General features: G+C 43.3%; 1 protein-coding gene across 1 annotated transcript in view; it reads right to left on the minus strand.

Moving 5' to 3' along the window:
• Klb (klotho beta) overlaps window positions 1–19,855 on the minus strand; it is a 39,066-nt gene extending 19,211 nt beyond the window's left edge. Inside the window, exon 1 of the mRNA XM_070012463.1 lies at window positions 19,097–19,855. Coding sequence (XP_069868564.1) covers window positions 19,097–19,855 — 759 coding nt within the window. The remainder of the gene's footprint in view (window positions 1–19,096) is intronic.
• Between the last annotated feature and the right edge of the window lie 6,828 nt (window positions 19,856–26,683).

Raw genomic sequence — 26,683 nt, forward strand, 5'->3', positions numbered from 1 at the left:
CACATAAGCAGAAAAAGCCAGAAATGACACTGTGGCTCAAGTGGTAGAACACTAGTCTTGAGCTGAAGAGCTGAGGGACAGAGCCCAGGCCCAGAGTTCAGGCCCCAGGACCGACAAAAACAAACAAACAAACAAACAAAAAAAGATTCTCACAGTCTTTCCTGCCTAGGCTGGTTTCAAGCCATGATCCTCAGATCTTAGCCTCTTGGTACCTAAAATAACAAGCATGAGCCACAAGTGGCTTGGAGTTGTTTTTATAATAGTGGAGTTTGAACTTTAGGTATTGCTTATATTTCCTGAGCAGTTGTTCTATCACATGAGCCATGCATCATATTCTGTTTTTGCTTTATTTTTCTGGTAGGGTCTTGATTTTTTTTTTTTTTTTTTTACCCAGGACCAAACTCAGCCCATTATCTTCCTACCTATGCCTTTCTAGTAGCTAGTATTACTGGAGCAAACTACCATGCCAGGTTTATTGATAGAGTTGGGGTCTTATGAAATCTTTATCTCAGATGGACTTAAAATGAGATATTCTCTCTCTCTCTCTCTTTTTTTTTTTTTTGTCTGTGGTGGGGCTTGAACTCTAGGCCCAGGTGCCGTCTCTTGAGCAATTCAGCTCAAGGCTAGTGCTCTTCCACTTAAGCTACAGTGCCTCTTTCGGTTTTTGAGTGGCTAATTGGAGATAAGAGTCTCACGGGGACTTTTTTGCCTGGAATGGCCTCGAACCGTGATCCTCAGATCTCAACCTCCTGAGTAGCTGGGATTATAGGCATGAGCCACTGGACCCCTGCTGGGATACTCTTTTCTGCTTATTGAATAGCTGGAATTATAGAACTGAAACACTGTGCCTGGCTTCACCAGGCTGAAGGTGTTTTAAGATGATTGAAGGTGTTTATATTGACCCAATTAATGAAACACTGGTGACATTGGAAGAAATAGCTGGGTAACTGCTGACTTCCTTTGTGTGTCCCCTCCTCCCTCCTACAGGGTTTCTGAGGTTGTCAGAGGCTAAGTTAACGCTGGCTAACTTCACCTCTGCCAGGTTCTCTTTCTGGGCCTTCTTAGGCAGGGTATGGATGAGACCACTTGGATTACAGGTTTCCTCCCCTACATAAAAGACAGAGGGGCCAGGCATTGGCGGTCATACCTGCAATCTTCGCTACTCAGGAGGCTGAGGATGGCAGTGCAAAGCCAACCAGGCAGGAAAGTTCACAAGACCCTGACATCCAAATTAACCATCCAAAATCCAGCAGTAGAGCTGTGGCTAGAGTGCTAGCCTTGAGCAAGAAAGCTCAGGGAGAATCCAAGATGGTGGACTAGAGACAGGGAAGTCCCAGAGCTGTCTGCTCAGTAAGAAACACAACAGTCATGGGGCTGGAAAGGTGGCTCAGTGGGAGAATGCTTGCATGAAGCCCTGGGTTTGATTCTTCAGCACCACATAAACAGAAAAGGCTGCAAATGGCACTGTGGCTCAAGTGGTAGAGAACTGGCCTTGAGCTGAAGAGCTCAGGGACAGCGCCCCAGCCTCACAATCAACAACAACAAAACAGAAAGAAAGAAGAAAAAGAAAGGGGGAGAGAGAGAGAGAGAGAGAGAGAAAGAGAGAGAGAGAGAGAGAGAGAGAGAGAGAGAGAGAGAGAGAGAGAGAGAGAGAGAGAGAGAGAGAGAGAGAAAGAAAGAAAGAAAGAAAGAAAGAAAGAAAGAGAAAGAAAGACAAAGCTCTAATCTGGAAATGAAGCTCAAGAGTGGAACCAGGGAAAGGCAAGCAGTCAGAGCCTTGTGCCAATCAAGAAACATCACACTGCCAGGCTGGTGGCTCACGCCTGTAATCCTAGCTACTCGGAAGTCTGAGATCTGAGGATCATGATTCAGAGTCAACCTGGGCAGGAAAGTTCATGAGACTTTTTTTTTTTTTAACTCAGGGCCTGGGCACTGTCCCTGAGCTTCTTTTGCTCAAGTCTAGCATTTTACTACTTGAGCCACAGCACCACTTCTGGCCTTTTCTGTTTATGTGGTACTGAGGAATGGAACCCAGGGCTTCATGCATGCTAGGCAAGCACTCTACCACTAATCCACATCCTCAGCCTCTGTTTTAGTTTTCTTTTTCTCTTGTTTATCTGTCTTTTGGAGGGCTAGAGGGGCACAGAAATGAATGGACAAAGGGTGAAGAAGCAGCAGTGGTACTCACTAGACCCTGTGTTGAAAATGAACTATACAACTTGTGGGTGGGATAAACAGCACGAAGGGGAAGAGGTGACATTACAAAAAATGTATTCATGGGGCTGGGAAGGTGGCTCAGTGGTAGAGCGCTTGCCTTCCATGCATGAGGCTCTGGGTTCAATTCCTCAGCACCACATCAGCAAAAAGAAAAAAGCCGAAAGTGGCGCTGTGGCTCAATGGTAGAGCACTAGCCTTGAGCTGAAGAGCTGAGGGACAGCGCCCAGGCCCAGAGTTCAGGCACAACTGGACCCAAACAAAAAAAAGATTTAAAAAATGTATTCATTACCTGACTAATGTAACTGTAGCCCCTCTCTTCATCACTTTTATATAATGATCAGACAAAAATAAAAAAAATTAAAAGCTCAGGGACAGAGCCTTGATCCTAAGTTTAAGCCCCAGTACCAGCACACACACACACACACACACACAAGGTGGCACTGCTGAAAAACAATGGAAAGAGTGTGAACATTGGGATCAGCACACCTGGCTTGAAGTTCAGAAATTTAGTCGCTTAACCTCTTAGTGTGCTCAGCTGTAGAAGGAGACTGGAAATACTGACATCCTTTGGAGGGCTGTGCTCCAATTTGGAGCTACTGCATCTATATGACAAGCACATAGACAACCCACCAAGAGATGGACATGACCATCACGCTGTCTTCTAACGGAGGCCAGTGATTACTTTCTAGTCTATTTGACAGGGATTTACGAGGCACTTACTCAATATCAATGTTTGGCTTGCTCTTCCCAGGGAGGTGGAAACATATGGCACAGGAACTTACCAGGAAGGAGCTTCCTTATTGTCAAAGAAGCCTGAGCAGACATGGACGTGCTTTACCTGTGTTATGGCCGCTGCGCTTCCCGAGCATGCGCCTTGCTGGCCTCTGCTTTCTCCCCATGTCTCTCAATTGCCCTTTTATTTGTAAAACTAATGTAACAACACTTGTTATTTTTAACCCACAGACCGTTTTCAATTTTATTTTTTGGTCGGTTGTGGGGCTTGAATTCAGTGCCTGGGCACTATCCTTGAGTTTTTTTGCTGAAGGATAAAGCTCTGCCACTTTGAACCACAGGGCCCCTTCTGGGTTTCACGTGTGTGATTGGAGATGAGAGTCTCATGGACTTTCCTACCTGGCTTTGAACTGTACTCTTCAGATCTCAGCCTCCTGAGCAGGTCAGATTAGAGATATGAGGCACCGGTGCTTGGTCCATTTTTTGTTTTTGTTCCAAAGCTTTTCTTTTGCTGGTAGCAGCTTTATGTTATACAAACCATCATGTGAAATTACCTCTTGGAGACTAGAAACAATCAAATATGAGCAATGGACTGGAACCTAATCGATCCTGTGGGTCTCACAGTGCTCCTCAAATCCTATTAGATGGGACAAATAGGAATGATACATCTGTTTTGTGAAAGAAAAACTAATTTCAGTCACACCTTGGAAGATTTTTTTTTTCTAGAGGAGCACATGCATTGAGGTATTACCTCTAACAGTTCTTACTCTGTTTTCACTGGAAAATCCTAGAATTTTTTAGCACCCAGATGTTCTCAAGTTGGCCTTGAACTTAAGGACGTTCCTGCCTCAGCTTCCCCAAGTGCTGGGATTTCAGGCATACACTACCATGCCCAGCTTTTCTCATAGGTCTTTTTTTTTTTTTTTTTGTCAGTCGTGGGGCTTGAACTCTGGGCCTGGGCGCTGTCCCTCAGCTCTTCAGCTCAAGGCGAGCACTCTACCACTTGAGCTACAGCACCACTTCCAGTTTTCTGGTGGTTTTTATTGGAGATAGGAGTCTCTCACGGTCTCTCCTGCCCGGGCTGGCTTTGAACCGCGATCCTCAGATCTCAGCCTCCTGAGTAGCTAGGATTATAGGCATGAGCCACCAGCGCCCGGCTTCTCATAGGTCTTTAAGAATGCTTTCCTCTCAGACAAGTGTTCAGGGTATAATCTTCTCTCTTGACTCCAAACCAAGATTAGGAGTCACAGGAAATCTTTTCTTCCATGGTATCAGCAATTCTCTTTGTAGACTTTTCTTTTTTCCTTTTTTTTTTGGGGGGGGGGGTCAAGGAGGCCGGTTGTGGGGCTTGAACTCTGGGCCTGGCACTGTCTCTGAGCTCTTCAGCTCAAGGCCAGCATTTTACCACTTGAGCCACAGAGCCACTTTCAACTTTTTTTTTTTTTTTTTTTTTTGTCGGCCGTGGGGCTTGAACTCTGGGCCTGGGCGCTGTCCCTCAGCTCTTCAGCTCAAGGCGAGTGCTCTACCACTTGAGCTACAGCGCCACTTCCGGTTTTCTGGTGGTTTATTAGAGATAGGAGTCTCAAGGTCTCTCCTGTCAGGGCTGGCTTTGAACCTCGATCCTCAGATCTCAGCCTCCTGAGTAGCTAGGATTACAGGCGTGAGCCACCAGTGCCTGGCTCACTTTCAACTTTTTTAAAGTCTTGAGAATTGCTTTTCTTTTCAATCATGAATCAGAAGCTGCGCATTCTTTGCTTGATTCTAAGAGGTCACTCAGTCCTTTGGGAGCTTTAATACTCTCATTTTTTTGTTGTTGTTTTTTTGTTGTTGGTCATGGGACTTTCTGAGTCTGGGCTCTGTCCATCAGCTCTTCAGCTCAAGGCCAGCGCTCTACCACTTGAGCCACAGTGCCACATCAGTTTTCTAGTGGTTAATTGGAGATAAGAGTCTCACAGGTAAGAATCTTCTGCCTGGGCATGGAACTGTGATCTTTAGATCTCAGCCTCCTGAATAGTTAGGATTACAGGCATGAGCCAACGGTGCCTGACTTAGTGCTCTCATCTTTGGAAGACACTGTAAGCAGCAGTTCTCAGGGGATTTGTGTACCTCAGATGTGGGAACTGAAAAGTGCCACACGTGTAAGAGCTGAGCCATAACCTAGCTTCTGTACAAACAGGACACCATCAAGTGCTCCAGGACAAGTACCACAGTCCTGGTAGGACAACAAGCCTAATGGGAAAAATGAACGAGCTTTTGGGAAATAGAGGTCCTATTGCATTATTGAGCAGTTATAGGAACGGTGATCTAACTTGTGGTACAATCTTGCTTCTACCAGTAAGCCACATACAGCTCAGGTGGCAGCAGATGCCTACCTGGCCATATGCTTCCAAGAAAGTGTTTTGGATTCTCATGTGCTTGTATTGTCACACCCCAAGGTGACCTTCGAGTTTCCCTGATCTCTCTCACCTTTGCTGCTATTTGCTCAGGCTATCAAGGCATCTCCAGTTATCTCTACTCTAGGCTGAAAACGGTCCTCCATTCATAGTAGAGAATGTGGGGGAGGTTTGCTAAGTAGCACTTGTAACTGCATACTGTCTGCTAAATACCAAGGTAAAAAGTTTGTTTCTAGAGGGGCGCTGGTGGCTCATGTCTGTAATCCTAGCTACTCAAGAGGCTGAGATCTGAGGATTAGCGTTCAAAGCCAGCCAGCCAGGAAAATCTGTGAGACTCTTTTCTCCAATCAACCACCCAAAAACTAGAAGTGGAGCTGTGGCTCAAAGTAGTAGAGTACTAGCCTTCAGCAAAAGAGCTCAGGGACAATGCCCAAACCCTGAGATCAAGACCCAAAACTGGAAATTTTTTTAAAAATTTGTTTCTGGGAGTTGGGTGCTGGTGGTTTATGCTTATAATTCTAGCTACTCAGGGGGCTGGGAAGGTGGCTCAGTGGTAGAGCGTTTGCCTTGCATGCTCAAGGCCCTGGGTTCGATTCCTCAGCACCACATAAGCAAAAAGAAAAAAGCCGGAAGTGGCGCTGTGGATCAAGTGGTAGAGCGCTAGCCTTGAGCTGAAGAGCTGAGGGACAGCACCCAGGCCCAGAGTTCAGGCCCCATGACCGGACCCCTCCCCCCCCCAAAAAAACCATAATTCTAGCTACTCAGGAAGCTGAGATCTGAGGTTCCTGGTTCAAAATCAGCTTGTGAAAAAATGTCTGCGAGACTGTGTCCAATGAACCACCAAAAAGAAGTGGAGCTGTGGCTCAGGTAGTAGAGTGTCAGCCTTGAATGAAGAAAGCTAAGGTACAGCCCCCAGGCCTTGAGTTCAAGCCCCAGGACTGGCGCGTGCGCGCGCGCGCACACACACACACACACACACACACACACACACAGAGCTCTTGAACAAAGCTGGGATTTCTGTGAGCATTCTTTGTAGAATGTTGAGACCACAGGAATGGTAGGGAATTGCAATCTGAGCCTGGCCATCTTGCACAATAGCCATCCTACGGATTTCCCAAGGTTGCAGTGTATCTGGTTACAAGGCCATCTACCTTTGGAATGATTGATTGAAGGGAGGCTCAACCTTTGTTCAGTAGGTTAACCAAGAGCTCAGCTGCGTTTTCCTTTCTAGCTAGCCAATTCTCAGGCTTGATGTCCTTGAGAGATATAATCCTAGCTACTCTGGGGGCTGAGATCTAAGGATCAAGGTTCAAAGCCAGCACAGACAGGAAAGTCTGTGACACTCTTATCTCTAGTTAACCACCAAAAAGCCAGAAGTGGAGGTATAGATCAAGTGGTAAAGCTCCAGCCTTGAGTGACAAAGCTAAGGAAACATGCCCTGAGTTGAAGCTGGCAGAGAGGGGCAGGGATGGGGGGAATGAAAAGAAGAGAGAGGAGGGAGGGAGGGAGAGAGAAAGAGAGCTCTAATATCTCATTCCCATTCATTTTCCTCCTCAGATACTCCTGGAAGTCCAGACTCAGATAAATTCAGTGCATGATAGGAAAGAAATAAGATAGCAGGCTAAGGTTTAGAATGGAGATGGAGAGGATTAGAAGGGAGGAAGATAATGTGGGACAGTTGGGGGATAGGATAATTGAAAGGAAAGGAACCATTTGAACATAGTACTCATAGATGTTTGGAGTCCATTGTTTCCTCCACCAGTCCCCTTGTGTCTGACACGGAGTGCAAAAAAATGCTCTAGAGAATTGGTGGTGAAGATTGAATAGGTAAGATAGCCAAAGACCCAATGAGAATGGGCATTTGAAGTCGTCTGGAAGCTTGTTGTGGAAAAATACTGGTGGTGATCAGTGTGGCATTTAGGGTGTTTTATGGGGACCTGCTGGCCTCAGGGTGTAATGAAAGCTAAGAAGGCCTGAGTGGATAACTGGAAGGATTCCCTTAGGATTTAGAAAGAAACCATTCAAGTTGTAAGTGGACATATGTCCACTTACATGTCCACATGTCAACCTTAAGTGTGAAAGTTAAGTGTAGTCAGATGCTCACACCTATAAGCCTAGCTATTCAGGAGGCTGATATCTGAGGATAGTGATTTGAAGCCAACCTGGGCAGGAAAGTCCATGAGACTCATCCTCAATTAATTAAGCACCAAAAAACCAGAAGTGGTGCTATGGCTCAAGTGGTGGAGTGCCAGCTTTGAGTGAAAAAGCTAAGGGAAGATGCCCAGGCCCTATATTCAGCCCTAATACACACAAAACCAAAACAAATCAAGTGAGAGTATGAGGCCTGAGTTCTAGCTCCTAAATTGGCATACACCACACCCCGACATACCCACAATAATTGGAAAGAATTGTTTGAAAAAGTCTCTGGCTGTAGATAGAACTGCTATTGCTCTTCAGATTGCCTCAAACTCTAAAGATCTCTAAGGAATGTACAGGAATGTAAAGGTAAGTTCAGTGATAATGAGGTGTTAAAGAAGGTAAAGGAGGAGACATGCAATACACACTCATTCACCAGGAAAGAAGAACCAACAGTAAACCCCGCCTTCCTCCTAAGGCCTTGTCACATAATATCTGGTTACCATAGGGCCCTGAGAACAGCCAAGTAATGGCTCCCTTAATACTAGAATCCTAAATACTGAAAGATTCTGAGTTTCACCAACATTTTCAAGTAGCATTATCAGATTACTAAAATGACTTTATTTATTGGTGTGTGTGTGTGTGTGTGTGTGTGTGTGTGTGTGTGTGTCCTGGGGGGCTTGAACTCAGGGCATAGGTGATGTTCTTGGCCTTTTTTTTTTTTTTTGTCAGTTACAAGCCTTGAACTCTGGGCCTGGATGCTGTCCCTGAGCTTTTTTTGCTCAAGGCTAGTGCTCAACCACTTTGAGCCACAGAGATACTTCTGGTTTTGGGGTGGTTTAATTGGAGGTAAGAGTCTCTCTCACTTGTCCTGTCCGGGCTGGCTTTGAACCACAATCCTCAGGTCTCAGCCTCCTGAGTAGCTAGGATTATAGGCGTGAGTCACCAGTACCCAGCCTTGAACAGTTCTTTTGAGTTTTTTAAAAAAATTATTATAAGCTGATGTTCAGAGGCGTTACCATTACATGTCAAGCAATGAGTACATTTATTTTTGGACAATGTTACCCCTTCCCTCTCTCCCTACTTTTCCCCCCCATCCTCACCCACATGATGTATAATTCATTTTCAACACAGTGCCTAATGAGTACCCCTGCTGCACTTGTTCACCTTTGGGCCTTCAATTTCTGGGATCCCCCTTTCTCTCCCAAAGACAGATAAACAAACAAGAAAAAAAAAAAGAAAACAAAAACAACAAAAAGGAAAAACCTCTTGTTTCCATTTGCTGGAGCCTTAAGCATTTTTGCTCAAGGCTAGCAGTCTATCACTTGAGCCATAGCTCTACTTCCAGCTTTTTGCTGGTTAATTGAAAATAAGGGTGAACTACTTGAATTATTTCCATGACTTGCTCCTTCTTGGCTAATAAGTGAGAGGCTCTGTTCTAGTTGCATCATTCTAGTCTTGTACAGCAACAGACTTGCTAATATTCAGTAACTTCAATTTCAACTTTTTCTTTGAGCATAGACTACTTTTATGAATTTTCCTAATGCTGAGATTTCTCAGCAAAACTTTATATCTGCCATTAAATGCCTGATACTACAAAGTAGGATGACATTTCCCAGAGCTGTCACTGTATCACATCTAGCACCATTTCTATTACTAACAATATATTTTGATCTCTAGTTGGAGATCAAATTTTCATGTATGAGAGTGTCAAAGCTGTTTAAATAGGACCATAATATTTTTCTATGAGTATTTATAATTACATTTATTTAAACTGTTGTTAATCATTCACTGAAATAGCACTTTTTTCTACTTAATGGTTAGAAAAAGTAAACATGACTCTCTTGAAGGTTTTCAAATACCAATTTTAACCTACAAATCCATGGCTCTTACAACTTACAAAGTTATTCTCATTGTAGAGCCTGTCCTAAGAAATTCTCTACAAGTAGTTTTCATCAGTTATTTAAATTTGTTTAAAGTATTTATGGCTGTGCAGTGGAGCCTCACACCTGTAATCCTAGCTACTCAGGAGGCTGAGATCTGAGGATTATGATTCAAAGCCAACCCAGGAAGGAAAGTCTTTAAAACTCTTGTGTCCCATTAATCACTAGAAAACTGGAAGTGGTGCTGTCGTTCCAAGTGGTAGATAGAGTACTAGCCTTGAGCAAGAGAGCTCAGAGACAGGTCCCAGTCCCTGAGTTCAAACCCCATGACCAACCAAAACCCAGAAATCTATAATTGATATGCATGTATTGAAAAGACTATTATGTTTAAGTGGTGTGTATATATGGTATGTGTGTATGTGTGCATACATATATGCATATATGTGTATATGTGGTGTGTGTACATGTATGTAGTGTTCACAATGCATTTCCATTCTATTGTGAACTTATTTATGTATTGTTATGATTATTTTGTGAATCCTGAACTCAGGGCTTGGGGACTGTCCCTGAGCCTCTTTGTGCTCAAGACACACTCTACCACATGAGCCACAGCAACTCTTCTGGCTTTTTCTGAGTGGTTTATTGGAGGTAAGAGTCTCATGGACTTTCCTGCCTGGCTGGCTTCGAAATGCAGTCTGCAGATCTTAGCCTCCTGAGTAGCTAGGATTACAGGCATGAGCCACCAGCGCCCAGATCCACCCCAGTTTTAAATCATTTCTCAGAAAGGTAGGTCTTCCTTAAATTGGAAATAATCAATATTGGTATCTGTGGCTCATTCCTGTAATCCCAGATACTCAGAAGACTGAGATCCAGGATTTGCAGATCGAATCTAGCAGAAGCAAGAAAAGTCTCAGAGATTATTATCTCTAACCACCAAAAGCCAGAAGTGGAGCGGTGGTTCCAGTGGTAGAGTACTAGCCTTGAGTGAAAAAAATGAGACAGCCCCTAGGCTGTGAGTTCATAGTCCTTGTACTGATACACACACAGACAAAAACAAAAAAGAATCGATTTCATTCTTTGTTGGATACCTAACACAGGGTTAGCTTTATCCAAGCTTTTCCAATGGAATGGTGCCAAGTACTGTTCAAAGTTCCTCAAAGTGATGGAAAAATAGGGAAGAAATGCAGGCTTCACACTGAGAAACGAGTCAGTGAGGCTATGACCTATAGTCAAGTTTCCCAACACTTCTTGACCCAAGAACCTCTTTCACAGTATTAAGCAATCACATAATCCTTCCTTGAGGAATTTAGACAATCATTTCATCATTTGTGTGGTATACAACAAAAGTGTTGACATACATTTCATTTTTTAGAAAATTGTATTATAAAGTTCATTTAGGATAAATTAAAATATCCATAGAATAAATTATTAACAGTTAAAATGTTAATGATAAACATAAATATTGGCATTTCCCTACCTTATAAATAATACAAACAGGTGCCATTGGCTTATGCCTGTAATCTTAGCTACACAGGAGGCTGAGATCTGAAGACTGAGATTTAGAGACAGGGAAGGCAGGAAAATCTGTGAGACTCTTTTCTTCATTTAACCACCAAAAGCTGGAAGTGGAACTGTGACTCAAGTGGTAGAGTACTAGCCTGGTGCAAAAAAGCTCTGGGACAGCAGCTAGGTCCTGAGTTCAAGTCCCAGAATCAGCATATGCACATACAAATAATACACATTATTTAAATTCTTTTACTTATGTAAGAAGAAGCTCTATCATGTTTTGTTTTTTTAAGTGGTAGAATAATTATCTAGAAGCAAGTGTGAGGTTCTAAATTGAAACCCCAGTTGTGCAAACAAACACAAAAAAGCCATACATAGAAGATCATGTGATACTCTCATATGCAAGCAAACAAGTACAAACCAAAAAGTCAGAAAAATAAAACCCAGTGTAAAGTGACACAGAAAATGGACTTTTTGGCCTGAGGTTGTGTGTGTGTGTAAGAGAGAGAGACAGAGACACAGAGAGAGAGAGACAGAGACAGGAATGATAGTACAGAATAAAAAATGCATATAAATTTCTTGGTTTGTCTGGAATCTTGAATTTTGTTATTTAAAAAGGACACATTTTTAAAAAGGAAGTTAAACATTGTGTTCATGAATAACTAATGGCTAGTGAGAGAGAAATGGCTTGGGTACCTCTGTCAAGTATTTCATGAAAATCAGAAAGCCAGTAGTAGGAAAGTTTATTCATAGTCAGTGAAAGGACAAACTGGGTGTAATCAAGTTGATAATGATATGTTATTTCTTCTTTTAACAGTAAAGGAAAAAAAATTTTTGAGACAAGGTCTTATAATAGCTCAGGCTGGCCTTGAACATATGATCCTATAGCATCAACCTTCAGACAATGCTGGGATTATAGACATGAACCACCACACTTGACTTTTTTTTTTTCCAGTAGTGGGGTTTGAACTCTGGGCCTGGGCACTGTCCTTGAGCAATTCAGCTCAAGGACAGCACTCTACCATTTGAGCCACAGCCTTGACTCTTTTTAAAAAAAATTTTTTTTAAAGTCTTTCTAAATATCTTTATTTGTTTTCTTGAGGTGCTGGACATTAAACCCAGAGCCTTATACAGACTAGGCAAATGCTCTACCACTGAGCTACATTCCTAGCTCTAAATCATTATTTCTTCTCTAAAGACACCGTAGTCTGTAAATTGATTTTGCGATTATGCATTCACTTTATAGGTAGGTCCAGTGATAATCTCCTTGATACAATTTGGTGCAATTGTCATTTTTCTGCTTCGGCCCTGGTTATATCTGAATACTTTGTGCTTCATGCCTTTACTCAGTGTCAATTACAGGTTTAAGTCAGTGTTTTTCAAGAAGTGGAGGAAAGGGGAGGAATCTTGACAACCAAGGAGACATTTGGCAATGTCTAGACGCAGGAGTGGGGGTGAGGGCATGAGATGGAGGCGGGGGTGGAGACCAGGAAGTCTGCTAAACACCCCACAATGTCCAGCCTGGCCCACCACAACAAAGAGTTATCCAGTAAATACTGTCCAGGTTGAGAAATCCTTGTGCTTTATAAACAGTGCACATCTATGAAAGCCATGAAAACAAACATGGAGGCTGGCTGTGTTTAATGGAGTAATAAACTGAGCAAGTAACTGCTTCATGAGCAAACTCATTTCCCCCAGTGTCTCTGTGCATGTTTACTCAGAAGCTCCAAAGCTTTCATTTTATGGGAGAAATATACACATCAAAATTATGATATGTACTTATTAATTTAAAAATAAAAATGAAGGGTGGGAGTGCAGCCTGGCAATAGAGCACCTGCTGGCATATGCAAAGGGCCTGGTTCAACCCCAGTATCACAGAAAGAAAGAAAGAAAGAAAGAAAGAAAGAAAGAAAAAAGAAAGAGAGAGAGAAAGAAAGAAAGAAAGAAAGAGAGAGAAAGAAAGAAAGAAAGAAAGAAAGAAAGGAAGGAAGGAAGGAAGGAAGGAAAGAAAGAAAGAAAGAAAGAAAGAAAGAAAGAAAGAAAGAAAGAAAGAAAGAAAGAAGTGATGAAAAGGGGGTTGGGAATGTGGCTTAGTGGTAGGGTAGAGTGCTTGCCTTGCATGCATGAAGCTCTGGGTTTGATTCCTCAGTACCACATACACAGAAAAAGCCAGAAGTGGCGCTGTGACTCAAGTGGTAGAGTGCTAGCCTTAAGCAAAAGAAGCTCAGGGACAGTGCCCAGGCCCAAAGTCAAAGCCCCAGGACTGGCAAAAAAAAAAAAAAAAAAAGCGAAGAAAAGGAAAGGCAGAGAGAAAGGGAAGGAGAGAGGGAGAAAGAGGGAGGGAGGAAGAGAGGAAGGAAGAAAGAAGGAAGGAAGGAAGGAGGGAGGGAAGCAAGGAAATATGCCATCACTCACTTTATTTTTTTTATTTTTTATTTTTTTGCTGGTCCTGGGGCTTGAACTCAAGGCCTAGGTGCAGTCCCTGAGTGCTCAAGGTTAGCACTCTACCACTTGAGCCACAGCACCACTTCTGGAATTTTCTGAATAGTTTATTGGAGATAAGAGTCTCATGGGCTTTCTTGCCTGTGCTGGCTTTGATCTGTGATCCATAGATCTCAGCCTCCTGACTAGCTAGGATTATAGGTGTGAGCCACTGGTGCCTAGCTTTGTTTTACTCTTTTTTTGGGGGGGGGGGGGAGAGGGGAGGTCTGGTCAGGGAGCCTGAACTCTGGGCCTGGGCGCTGTCCCTCAGCTCTTCAGCTCAAGGCTAGTGCTCTACCGCTTGAGCCACAGTGCCACTTCTGGCTTTTTTCTTTTTGCTTATGTGGTGCTGAGGAATCGAACCCAGGGCCTCAGGCATGCAAGGCAAGCGCTCTACCACTGAGCCACCTTCCCAGCCCTGTTTTACTCTTTACTAATATAAAACCCTTGGGGCTTTGCTGATAGGAAGAAACTGTGCCCAAACAGGCCAAACCTCTCTATGAAGTTTTATTTTATTTTAGTACCAGTACTGGGGCTTGAACTTGTGTTCTTGCTGAGCTTTATCTGTTCAAGGCAGGTGCTCTACCATTTGAACCACAATTCCACTTCTGGCTTTCTTTGCTGGTTAATTGGAGATGAGTCTCTTGTATTTGTCTTTTCAGGCTGGCTTCAAACTGTGATCGTCTGACCTCTGTCTCTTGAGTAGCTAGGAGTGCAGGGCGAGCCACCGATGCTCAGCTAAGAGCTGTGTTTTATTGGATTTTTGAAGGTTTCAAGGGTCTCACTCAGACTCAATGTCCTCTTGCCTCTGTCCCCTAGGGCTGGGATTACAGGCATGTGCCATCATGTGCCAAGCTAAATATAGATTTTAAAAGTTGAACTTCAAAGAAAAAAATTTCTTTCCCAAAGGGAAAATGACACTAACAACATAGCTTACTCAGCCAGGAAATTGTTCGTTTCTGTTTAACCTAATTTGAATTACGTTCTGACACTGGCAGCCAAAAGCATCCTGACTAACACAGCACTAGATTAAAACAGACCATATTTCATGAATCAGCCATGGTACAATGAAATACAATGATGATTGTACTTGGTGTTTTTTAATTACAAAGTTTAGGGTAGAAAATTCTAAGCTATTCATTCACCCAACATTTATATACTAACATGTACCAAGTATTCTGGGCCAGGTATCAGGAACATAGACAGAAAACAACAAACAAAACAAAACAATAACAAAGCATCACCTGCCTGTGCTTCAAGAACTTTTAGTCTGCTGGGCACTGGTGGCTCATGCCTGTAATCCTACTCAGGAGGCTGACATCTGAGGATTGTGGTTCAAAGCCAGCCCAGGCAGCAAAGTCAATGAGACTCTGATCTCCAATAAACCACCAGAAAACGGGAAGTGGCACTGTGGCTCAAGTGGTAGAGCGCTTGCCTTGAGCTGAAGAGCTGAGGGGCAGTACCCAGACCCAGAGTTCAAGCCCCGCAACTAACAAAAAAAGAAACTTTAGTTGCTGAGACAGAATTACTCCAGAGAGAGTGTGTTCTGTGAAGAGAAACAAGTACATGTATGGGGGACTATCGGGGAGGCATTTAATCCTAGAGGTTCAAAAATAACAGATGCAGGTATCAGTGGCTCACAATTGTGATCATAGTGACTCAGGAGGCAGAGGTCTGAGGATAGCCACTCCAGGCAGAAAAGTCCATGACATTTTTTTTTAATTTTTAATTTTTAATTTTGTGGGTCATGGGGCTTGAACTCAGGGCCTGAGCATTGTCCCTGAGCTTTTTTGGTCAAAGCTAATGCTCTTTGAGAGACAGCTCCACTTCCTGTTTTCTGGTGGTTAATTGTTGATGAGTCTCTTGGACTTTCCTGCCTGGGCTGGTTTTGAACCATTATTCTCAGATCTCAACCTCCTGAGAAAGTAGGATTACAGGCATGAGCCACCAGCACCTGACTCCATGAGACCCTTATTGTCAATTAAAATCCCAAAAGCCAGAAGTGGATCTATGGCTCAAGTGGTAGCGCTCCATCTGTGAGCAGAAAAAGCTAAGCAAGACCATGAGGCACTGAGTTCAAGCCCAGTACTGGCAGAAGCACGTGAGCGCACGCGAGCGCGCGCGCGCGCGCGCACACACACACACACACATCAGAGCAGAACATCAATTGAAAGATGGGATGATGGAAAGTAATTCTTGTTGTAGACTATTCACCAGCCTTCAGTAATTCCAATCAGTCTTGTATCCTGCTAGACTGTTTTGATTTCTCCCAAAGCAAGACACTGATGTGGTGTTTTCAAGATCATTCTAGAACTAAAAGGGCTATATTATTCACCATGAAATATGTTCAAATATTGGGAATTGGGAAATAGTCTGTAACCTTTAAAAATTGAGATTCATGTTAGCCTTAATTTTATAGGTTTTTAGACTTAAATCTCATGCTAAAAAATCTTCTAGGTTACAAGAAAGCATAATAAGGGAAAAATAACTTTATGGCAACATAAAATAGCACATCACTAATCTTTTTTTTTAATGGTAAAGTAAGGACTGAGAGATGAGAAATGGGAACTGGGTTATCTCAGGCTACCAAATTTTGCAAGATTTCTCTCTGGTGTAATGGGTCACTGGGTTATACGGTGTCTTTCACTTTCTGAATAATTTCAAGGGACATTTGACTAAGGATTTAGAAATTTTATGGGGATAAAATTATTTGGAAAACACAACTATCTAAAAACAAATCCCTCCATTTAAATCAAGACAATTTATGTCACTATCATAAAGTGCTGAAGTTGTGTTGATAGTTGAGTTATGTCAATATAAAAATAGAAAATATGAAAATGTAGCATTTTAAAGTTAAGTTTGGTGCAATAATCTGTTTGTTAGTCAAAACTTTTGTCATGTATATGTCTTGGGGGTTGAACTCAGGGGCCCGAGCATTGTCCTTTTTTGCTAAATGCTAGCATGCTACCACTTGAACCTCATAGCTCCACTTCCAGCTTTTTGGTGGACAATTGGAGATTAGAGTCTCATAGACTTTCCTGAGATTAGAGTCTCATAGACTTTCCTGATTGGGCTGGCTTCAAATCATGATCCTCAAACCTCAGCCTCCTGAGTAGTTAGGATTACACGTGTGAGTCACCAGCACTTGGCTTTTCTTTATAGTTTTATGAAATCGTTTTTAAGGCTTTAAATTAATCACTAAAACAATTTTTCATAAAAATTATAGTTGTTAGCATTTTCCCAGATAACTGAAACATACAATTTATAATATCTTCCCTAATGCAAGGTTAAATAAATATACACATAGCATATATTTGTATAGAAAACTTTGAAAAATATAGATAGGAAATTATTAATAGTAGTTTGTTGTTGTTGTTGTTTAATATTGTTAGGTGGACAGGGATTTAACTTTTTTTTTTTTTTTTTGCCAGTTCTGGGGCTTGAACTCAGGGTCTGGGCACTGTTCCTGAGCTTGGTTTTGCTCAAGGCTAGCACTCTACCACTTGAGTCACAGTACCACTTCCTGCTTTTTCTGTTACTGGGGAATTGAACCCAGGGCTTTGTGCATGTAAGGAAAGCACTCTACCTCTAAGCCACATTCCCAGCCCCTGGGATTTAACTTTTTAACTTTATATATCTTGGTACAACTGATGTTTTTAACTTTACATGGATTGAATTGTTTTAACAGTTCTTTTTGTGTTTTTTGGCTGGTCATGGGGTTTGAACTCAGGGTCTGGGCACCCTAAGCTCTTGTGCTCAAGGCTAGTGCTCTACCATTTGAGCCACAACTCCACTTCTGGTTTTGAGTGATTAATTGGTGATAAGAGCCTCAGGGGACTTTTCTGTGTGGGCTAGCTTTGAACCACATTTCTCAGATCTTAGCCTCTTTAGTAGCTAGGATTACAAGTGTGAGCCATCATGCCCGTCTATTTGAACAATTAAGGGAGGGTTTTAGTATCCATAAAAGGATGTTATCCCTCTGGGCACTGGTGGCTCACACCTATAATCTTAGCTAATCAGAGGGCTGAGATCTGAGGATTGAGATTCTTTTAAATTTTATTAGGATCAAGATTTGATGCCAGCCCAGGCAAGAAAACTCCATGAGACTCTTTAATTAACCACCAAAGAGCTTAGTATGGAGTTGCATCTCAAGTTGTAGAGTGCTAGCCTTGAACAACAAGAAGAAAATACTCAGGGATGGCACCCAGGCCCTGAGTTCAGGACCCAGAACCAGCACAGAAAAATAAAAAGAATATTATTCTACCACATATATATAATCTCCATAGGTGTTAATCAGATACAAATTTTCTCCCATTTAAGTTCTCATTTCATAACATTACAGTATATTCACTACATTAAAAATGTAGTCTATATAATTCTATTCAAAGATATGCATGTGACCTTATAATGAAGATATAATCTGTTTCCTATGAGGACAGATGTAACAGAAACTATAAGACTATGTATAAATGTATCAGAATACAGAAAGTCCAAAAAGAAGAGGAAATGTTAGCTGAGAGTCATTTTATGTTTCTGTCCATCTTTTCTATCTCTATACATTTAACATTTGAGTCCTCAAAGTTAAATTGCTTCCTCTAGCAAATTACAAAAATTCTATTAATGACATTTTTCACTTTCAAAATGTAAAGTATTTAGAGTAATGAAGTTACACCTGCTTTCAGTAGTCAGCCTCACTGACTTTCTTGAAGGATTACTCTTCAAAAGATTTTTTAAGAAAGAAAGTATCTGATCATATTTTCTTTATAAATCTCACATTCACCCCAGTTACATTTGCTTCTGGAAAGTTATTTACTCTCCTAAGTTTCAGTTTTCTCATCCTTAAAGTGGGGTGATCAGATCTGGTTTGTAAGTTTGGAATGAGGGAGGGTCAAATGTGTCAATGCATGAAATAAAAAAAAGCTTAATCTAATCTCTGGTACACAATAAGTTCTCAGTTAATTAATATGAAATTAGCTAGCTTGCTTTCATTTTCACTATTTTTTTTTTAAAAGAAGTTCACCATTTTCCAACATCAACTCTAGCTCTTGCAATTTGCTGCTTGAAAAAACTTAGTAGATGGAAGTGGTGCTGTGGCTCAAAGTGGTAGAACACTAGCCTTGAATGAAAAAGTTCAGAGACAGCACCCAGGCCCTGAGTTCAAGCCCTATGACTGATAATCAATCAATCAATCAATCAATCAATCAACCAATAAATGGCTTAGTAGAGCCATAGTCTTCTCAATTTTATATTACTGACTCAATTTAACTCCCAGAACAATTCATCTCATCTCTTTTTTTTCTATATAACTCACATGAAATCCACTGTGGAATAGAAGCATTTTAATGTTTATACTTCCTGGGTATGTGTTAGCTAACATTGATCTATCTCTCCTTCCACTGACTACCAGAGGAATAGCAATACTAACAACAATAATAGCAGCTCCACTCATTACATGCCCAAAAGATTGGTTTCCCACCCGGACAGGAAAGGACTCTCGTCTTCTCCCATTCCACTGGATAACTGTAGATGTTAGAACAGCCTCGGAGGGCCACTTTGGGTGAAACGAATAGGATTCACCCACAACTAATCGATGAAGAAGACCAACTAGAAACACACAAGTGGAGGCTAGCACGTGGCCAATTGACTTGAAACGACCTGCGCGCTTCGATACAGAGCACCGTTTTCACCTGCTGAGTATCTCTTTTTTAACCCCTACTCGGAGCTGCGAAGAAGCCGGCTGTCCCATACCTTGATGAGGTTGTGACCCACCGCGTAGACGGCTGCTCGATCCCCCTTCTCTCCGGGAGCGTGGAGCCCGGTGCCGTAGCCATGCCACGCCACCAGGTACGGGTTGTGAATTGTGATCCAGTACTTGACCCGGTCCCCGAAGGTCTGGAAACAGTATGTGGCGTAGTCGTTGAAGAAGTCCACCATGCTGCCGTTCTTCCAGCCCCCGTACCGTTCCTGCAGGGGCAGGGGCAGGTCCCAGTGGTACAGAGTCACCACGGGCTCCACGCGCCGGAGCCGGAGGGAATCCAGCAGCCGCTCGTAGTACCGGAGACCTTTCGCGTTAACGGCGGCGACCGTCCCATCGGGGAAGAGCCTGGGCCAGGAAATGGAAAACTGATACAGAGACACTCCGAGGAACTCCAGCGCCCACAAGTCTTTCTCCAGAAACAGGTAACTGTCGCTGGACGGCTGGGCGCCGCCGCCGGGGACGCCGGGGACGCCGGGCCGGGGTGCGCGCAGGAAGCCATCCCAGATGGACGGGCCCTTCCCATCCTCCGCCCGGCTCCCTTCCACCTGCACCGCCGCGGTGCCCACGCCCCACGAGAAGTTGGTGGGGAACGTGTCATAGAGGAACAGCTGGGTGGCGTTCACCGGGCTCGCACGCTGGTGGCTGGACCAGACCTCCGAGCCGTCTCCCGAGACGCCGGCCGGGGCTCGCAGCAGCACCATCCACGCCCACAGCGTGACGGCGGGGCCTCGCAGGGCCCCGCGGGACATGGCTGTCCTGCGGCGTGGGCTTCTGGGCTGGGAGCCGAAGGAAATCCATTCATTTCCTCCCCGCCCGCGCCCCCCCTCCTCCCCTCGGGGGACCCCGGGCCACCGCAGCCCGGCCGCGCGTGCCTCCGCCGCCCGCCGCACCGTCCTCGGTCTTATCGCAGCGCGACCGACGCGGGCGATTGTAAAGCGCGGTCAATGATTAGCCCGGCCCGGCCGATGGGATGGGTGGGTCGCCGCGGGGAGAGCCACGTAACTCCCGGGGAGGTGGCCCCAGGGCCGTCACCCATGCCTTTTGGTCTATCTCTCCTGGAGTTGTGTGTGTGTGTGTGTGTGTGTGTGTGTGTGTGTGTGTGAGAGAGAGAGAGAGAGAGAGAGAGAGAGAGAGAGAGAGAGAGAGAGAGACAGACAGACAGACAGACAGACAGACAGACTGAGACAGAGACAGAGACAGAGACAGAGACAGAGACAGACACACAGACACAGAGACAGACACACAGACACAGAGACAGAGAAAGACAGAGATAGAGACAGAGAGACAGAAAAAAAAGAACGAAATAAAGCCTGAGTGGAATCGCAAGGGTTTGAAGGGTGAAGCGCAAGGCACTGGCGCTGGACGCTTTCTTGTAGCTTGTCTTGGGGCGCACGTCTTTCCCGACTTTATGAACATTCTCCAATAAGGTGTATGACCTTTTTTTTTTTTTTCTATTCCTAGAATTTGGGAGTAGGTATTTTTGCTTTTTTTCAACGTTTCAGGAACAGTGGTTTTAGGTAGAAGTCAATCAATCACCTGGCTTTCTACCAATAATAACTAATGAGAAACCGGCAGATGTTGGACATCTGTAAAAGTCCCAACAGCGTCTAACACGCTCTTTGTAAATTGTGAGTTGTTTCCAGAAGATTCTAAAAATGGACTTACAGATTAGAGGAAAAGAATTGGAAGAAGGAATGCAACACTTTTTAGATGGAAGCCATAAAACACTTGGCAATGTAATCGATACATTTGATGCACTTTTAAAACCCAAACGAGGGGGCCTGAGAAGGTGGCTCAGTGGTAGAGGGCTTGCCTTGCAAGCCAGAGGCCCTGGGTTCGATTCCTCAGCACCACATAAGCAAAAAGAAAAAAGCCGGAAGTGGAGCTATGGCTCAAGTGGTAGAGTGCTAGCCTTGAGCTGAAGAGCTGAGGGACAGCGCCCAGGCCCAGAGTTCAGGCCCCACAACCAGACCCCCCAAAAAAAAAACAAAAAAAAAAACAACCCAAACGAATCCCAAATTTTAGTCCAACAAAGTTATTGAGAAGTTTCTCTTGAAGAATAAATAGGTAATAATTATATGTTTTGAAAAAGATAAACAGAAAGAGAAGCCTGAAATGGAAAATAATGTTGTCATAAACTACATTCAGATTTTAGGATAAAAAGGCAGAATAACTTAAACAGCATGAAAAGAGAAAACGGGGGAAAAAATGAAAAGTTATATAGAATCTCTAGCTTCCAAATAATCTTTAGCAAGGATGGGTTATGATGGCAAATGCCTGTAGTTCCTGCCTAGGGAGGCTGAGTCAGGAGGATCATAAATTCAAGGCCAGCCTGGGCTACATAACAAGACCTTTAATAAACTTAACCTTTTAAATATTTGAAGTATCATATATTAACAAGAGGCAGAATGTTGATAATTTGTCCCCTACAGCCAGAGTGCTTGAGTTTAAATACAGTTGTAGGACCTTGGAAAAGTTGTCTAAAATTTTCTGTGCCATATTTTTCTCTTATGTAAGAAAATCATAATGGGGCTGGGAAGGTGGCTCAGTGGTAGAGTGTTTGCCTTGCATGCATGAGGCCCTGGGTTCGATTCCTGAGCAACACATAAGCAGAAAAAAATAAAAAGCCGGAAGTAGTGCTGTGGCTCAAGTGGTAGAGCACTCACCTTGAGATGAAGAGCTGAGAGACAGTGCCCAGGCCCAGAGTTCAGGCCCCACGACTGGAACACCCCCCCTCCCAGAAAAAGAAAATCATAATGGTAATATGTACTTTAGGTATTTATTAAGAGGATTAATACATCTAAGGTGCTTAGAACAGAGACTGATGTGTAATAACTGCTCAACAAACTCTTTTGGGGGGGAGGGGGGTCTTACTATGTAGCCCAGACTGGCCTCCAATGTGCAATCCTCCTGCTTTAGCCTCCACAATGAGTAGACCTTATTTTTATGTGAATGGGAAGATGCTGTTCTGGCTCATCCATCTTTGCCTTTCTTTCTCATTAGCTGACTCTGCCCTTCTCTTGGCTATGAAAGTCGTGTGCATCCTGTCTTTTGGAGGAACCTGTACTTTGACAAATGTGTTTTCTGTGGAAGGGAGGGAGTTCTGTCCTTCTGCTTTTTTTTTTTTTTTTTTTTTGGTCAGTCGTGGGGCCTGAAATCTGGGCCTGGGCGCTGTCCCTCAGCTCTTCAGCTCAAGGCTAGCGCTCTACCACTTGAGCCACAGTGCCATTTCTGGCTTTTTCTGCTTACATGGTGCTGAGGAATGGAACCCAGGGCCTCATGCATGCAAGGCAAGCACTCTACCACTGAGCCACCTTCCCAGCCCCCTCACCTTTTTTAAACCCAGGTGTCTTCTTTAAAAACCTTTCTCACTCTGAAAGACAGATCTCTTCTGTTTCTTTTTTTTTTTTTGGTCCGGTCGTGGGGACTGAACTCTGGGCCTGGACACTGTCCCTCAGCTTTTTCAGCTCAAGGCTAGCGCTCTACCACCTGAGCCACAGCACCACTTCCGGCTTTTTACTTTTTGCTTATGTGGGGCTGAGGAATCGAACCCAGGGCCTCATGCATGCAAGGCAAGCGCTCTACCACTGAGCCACCTTCCCAGCCCCAGATCTCTTCTGTTTCTATGGCAGCCCACATACATCAGTCAATCACACACCACATTTATCTGTATTCTTTGTTTGACTATCAACTCCCTTGTTTATCATCTCCCTTGCTCTGAATGGTGGTGTACTCCTATAATCCTAACACTTAGGAGGTTGAGCCAGGAGGACTGTGAGTTCGAGGCCAGCTTAGGCTTTATATGAGGTCTTCCCTCAAGGCAAAAACAAACCATATCAGGAACTATGATTGTTTTGTTCGTTTGTATATTTCATACTATAGTACATGTTGAATAAATGTAATACCATAATATATGATGTATGCCCTTCAGTTACTGCTTTTATTACTTAGTTCTGTGGTGATTTGTCTCCTCCACAGGCTGTGAGGGTATCTCTTACTGAAATATCTGTTATTGCTTAAGACTATATGCTTGAACTGGGCACTGGTAATCCTAGCCTGTAAGCATGGCTACTTTGGAGGCTGAGACCTGAGGATGGAGGTTTAGAACCTCATGGGGAGGAAAGGCTGAGAGATTTTTTTGGGGGGGTCCGGTTGTGGGGCCTGAACTCTGGGCCTGGGCGCTGTCCCTCAGCTCTTCAGCTCAAGGCTAGCGCTCTACCACTTGAGTCACAGTGCCACTTCTGGCTTTTTTTTCTGCTTATGTGGTGCTGAGGAATTGAACCCAGGGCCTCAGACATGCAAGGCAAGCGCTCTACCACTGAGCCACCTTCCCAGCCCGGGCTGAGAGATTCTTATCTCCAATTAATTACTCGGAAAAAGCCAGAAGTGGCACTGTTGCTCAATTGGTAGAGCACTAACCTTGAGCAAAATAGCTCAGAAACAGCACCCACTCCCTAAGTTCAAGATCCATGACTGACCAAAAAAAAAAGAAAAAAGAAAAGAAAGAAAAGAAAAAAAGAACATATGCTTAGTAACTATCAATTGAATAAATGGAGTTGGAACAAATACTTCATCATGTATGAAAATAAAAATCTAAATATATTAAGTAACTATAACCCCTGTACATCACTTTTTTTTCTTTTTGTCAGTGGTGGGGCTTGAACTCTGGGCCTGGGCTCTGTCCCCCAGCTCTTCAGCTCAAGGCTAGCACTCTACCACTTGAGCCACAGAGCCACTTCCGGCTTTTCCTGCTTATGTGGTGCTAAGTACTCAAACTCAGGGCCTCATTCATGAAAGGCAAGCACTCTACCACTGAGCCACCTTGCCAGCCCTGAACATCACCTTTATAACAACAATAAAAATTTTAAAAAGAAGCTACTCAGGAGGTTGAGATCTGAGGATCATGGTTCAAAGCCAGCCTGGACAGGAAAGTCCATGAGACACCTATCTCCAATTAACCACCAGAAAACTGGAAGTGGTGCTATGGCTCAAGTGATAGAGCACCAGCCTTGATCTGAAGAGCTGAGGGACAGTGCCCACGCCCAGAGTTTAAGCCCTACTACTGCCAAAAATTAAAAAAGAACTTTATTACAAAAAAAATCTAAATATATTTAGAACCTTATAAATATACTCAAATAAAAATATATAGCAGTGGAAATGTGGCTTAGTGGTAGAGTGCTTGCCTAGCATGCATGAATCCCTGGGTTTGATTCTTCAGTACAACTTGAACAGAAGAAAACCGGAAGCAGCTCAAGTGGTAGAGTGCTAGCTTTCAGCAAAAGCAGCTGAGGGACAGTGCCCAGGCCCTGAGTTCAAGCCACAGGACTAGCAATAAAATAAAATAAAATAAAATAAGTATATATATAAAATATAAAAACATATCTACTAAAATAATTAAGTTTCATATACTGCCATTATTAAAAATGTATAGCCAGGTCTGGGAAGGTGGCTCAGTGGTAGAGTGCTTGCCTTACATGCATGAGGCCCTGGGTTCGATTCCTCAGCACTACATAAGCAAAAAGCAAAAAGCTGGAAGTGGAGCTGTGGCTCAAGTGGTAGAGTGCTAGCCTTGAGCTGAATAGCTGAGGGACAGAGCCCAGGCCCAGAGTTCAGGCCCCATGACCAAAAAAGAAAAAAGACTCTAAAGGTCATCTCATGTGTGCCTGTCATCTTAGCTACTCAGGAGGCTGAGATCTGAGCATGTAGTTTGAAACCAGCTTGGACAGAAAAATCCGTGAGACTCTTATCTCCAATAAACTACTCAGAAAAAGCTAGAAGTGGTGCTGTGGCTCAAGTGGTAGAGTGCTAGAATTGAGCACAGAGGCTCAGGGACAGCACCCAGGACCTGAGTTCAACCCCCAGAACCAGAAAAAAAAAGAACTGTCATCAAAGAGATAGTCAATAATCATTCATCTATAGTGGATATTTAAATGATTTCTAATTCTTTATGTCACAAATAAAGCTGCTAGGAGGATCATCAGTTTGAGGCCTGTCTAGACTACATAGTGAGACCTTATCTCAAAAAAACAGACAGGCACCTTGCTCATGCAATTGTAACCCCTCTGTACGGTATTTTCACAATAAAAAAAACTTATTAAAAAAAATCAGACAAGGAGTTGAGGGCATAGCTGAGGGAGAGCAGCTGCCTAACGTGCGGGAGCTTGTATCTGATGCAGAGCTCTGAAAACAGCAGAACAAGAACCAAACACCCTGGGAAAAATTGACAATAAATTTAATAATCAGTATGATTATATTTCTACACAGAACTCTAAGAAAATAGTCATATTTTATCATAAATGTGGGGTGGTGAACTCTAGGTTACAATTATCTTCTTCTTCCTCCTCTTCTTCCTCCTCCTCCTCCCCCTCTCCCTCCTCCTCCTCCTTCTTCTTCTTCTTCTTCTTCTGTCATGGGGCTTGAACTTTGGGTCTGAGCTCTGTCCCTCAGACATTCAGCTCAAGGCAAGCACTCTACCACTTGAGCCACAGCGCCACTTCCAGCTTTTTGCTTATGTGGTGCTGAGGAATCGAACCCAGGGCCTCAGGCATGCAAGGCAAGCGCTCTACCACTGAGCCACCTTCCCAGCCCCAAGTTTTCAATTCTTAATGACAAAAATGAACTTTAAAAAGAATAAAGCCAGGGCTGGGAATGTGGCCTAGTGTTAAAGTGCTTGACTCGCAGGCATGAAGCCCTGGGTTCGATTCCTCAGTGCCACATAAACAACAAAAAGCCAGAAGTGGTGCTGTGGCTCAAGTGGTAGAGTGCTAGTTTGGAGCAAATGAAGTTCAGGGACAGTGCTCAGGCCCTGAGTTTAAGCCCTAGTGCTGGCAAAAAAAAAAAAGAAAAAAAAGAATAAAGTCATTATTAGACCTAATAGGATATTTATGAAAGAATTAGATGCTTTCTTACTAAGGTTAGAGAAGGAAATAGACATGTAGACTTGAAACAGCAAATAATGCCATGTTTGTTTGTACATGGTAATGATTACCTCTGTAGAAAATCCCAAAGGATCAACCCAAAAATCCTGACACTAATCAGCAACTGTAGCAAGGTTGCAGAATACAAGGTTAACATATAAAAGTCAATTCTTGTCTTGAGTTCTTTTTGTGTGGATTGTGGGAAGAGTGTATGGGGGTATGAATTCAGGGCACAAGCTTGTTAGGCAGACATGCTTGAGCCACATTTCCAGCCTAAGTCAATTCTTTTCTTATATAGCAGCAATATGCAATTACAAAATGAAATTTAAAAAGATTTGTACCATTTACATTAGCCTATTGTCATTTCCCTATTGATAGCTATTAAATAAAAATACAACTTAACTAAAAAGCAATCCTTAGGTATAAGTCTAACAACTATAGAGCCATAGTAATAAAAGCAGAATGGAGTGGGCATAAAATCAGACCCAAAGTCCAATGGAAAAAGACCCAGAAATAAACCAGCATAGCTATATCCAATTCTTTTTTGGGTCTGATTATGGGGCCTGAACTCTGGGCCTGGGCACTGTCCCTCGGCTCTTCAGCTCAAGGCTAGCACTCTACCACTTGAGCCACAGCACCACTTCTGACTTTTTTCCTTTT

The sequence above is a fragment of the Dipodomys merriami genome, unplaced genomic scaffold, assembly GCF_024711535.1.
Source record: "Dipodomys merriami isolate MVZ:Mamm:240054 unplaced genomic scaffold, mDipMer1.0.p SCAF_9, whole genome shotgun sequence".
Classification (NCBI taxonomy): Eukaryota; Metazoa; Chordata; class Mammalia; order Rodentia; family Heteromyidae; genus Dipodomys; species Dipodomys merriami.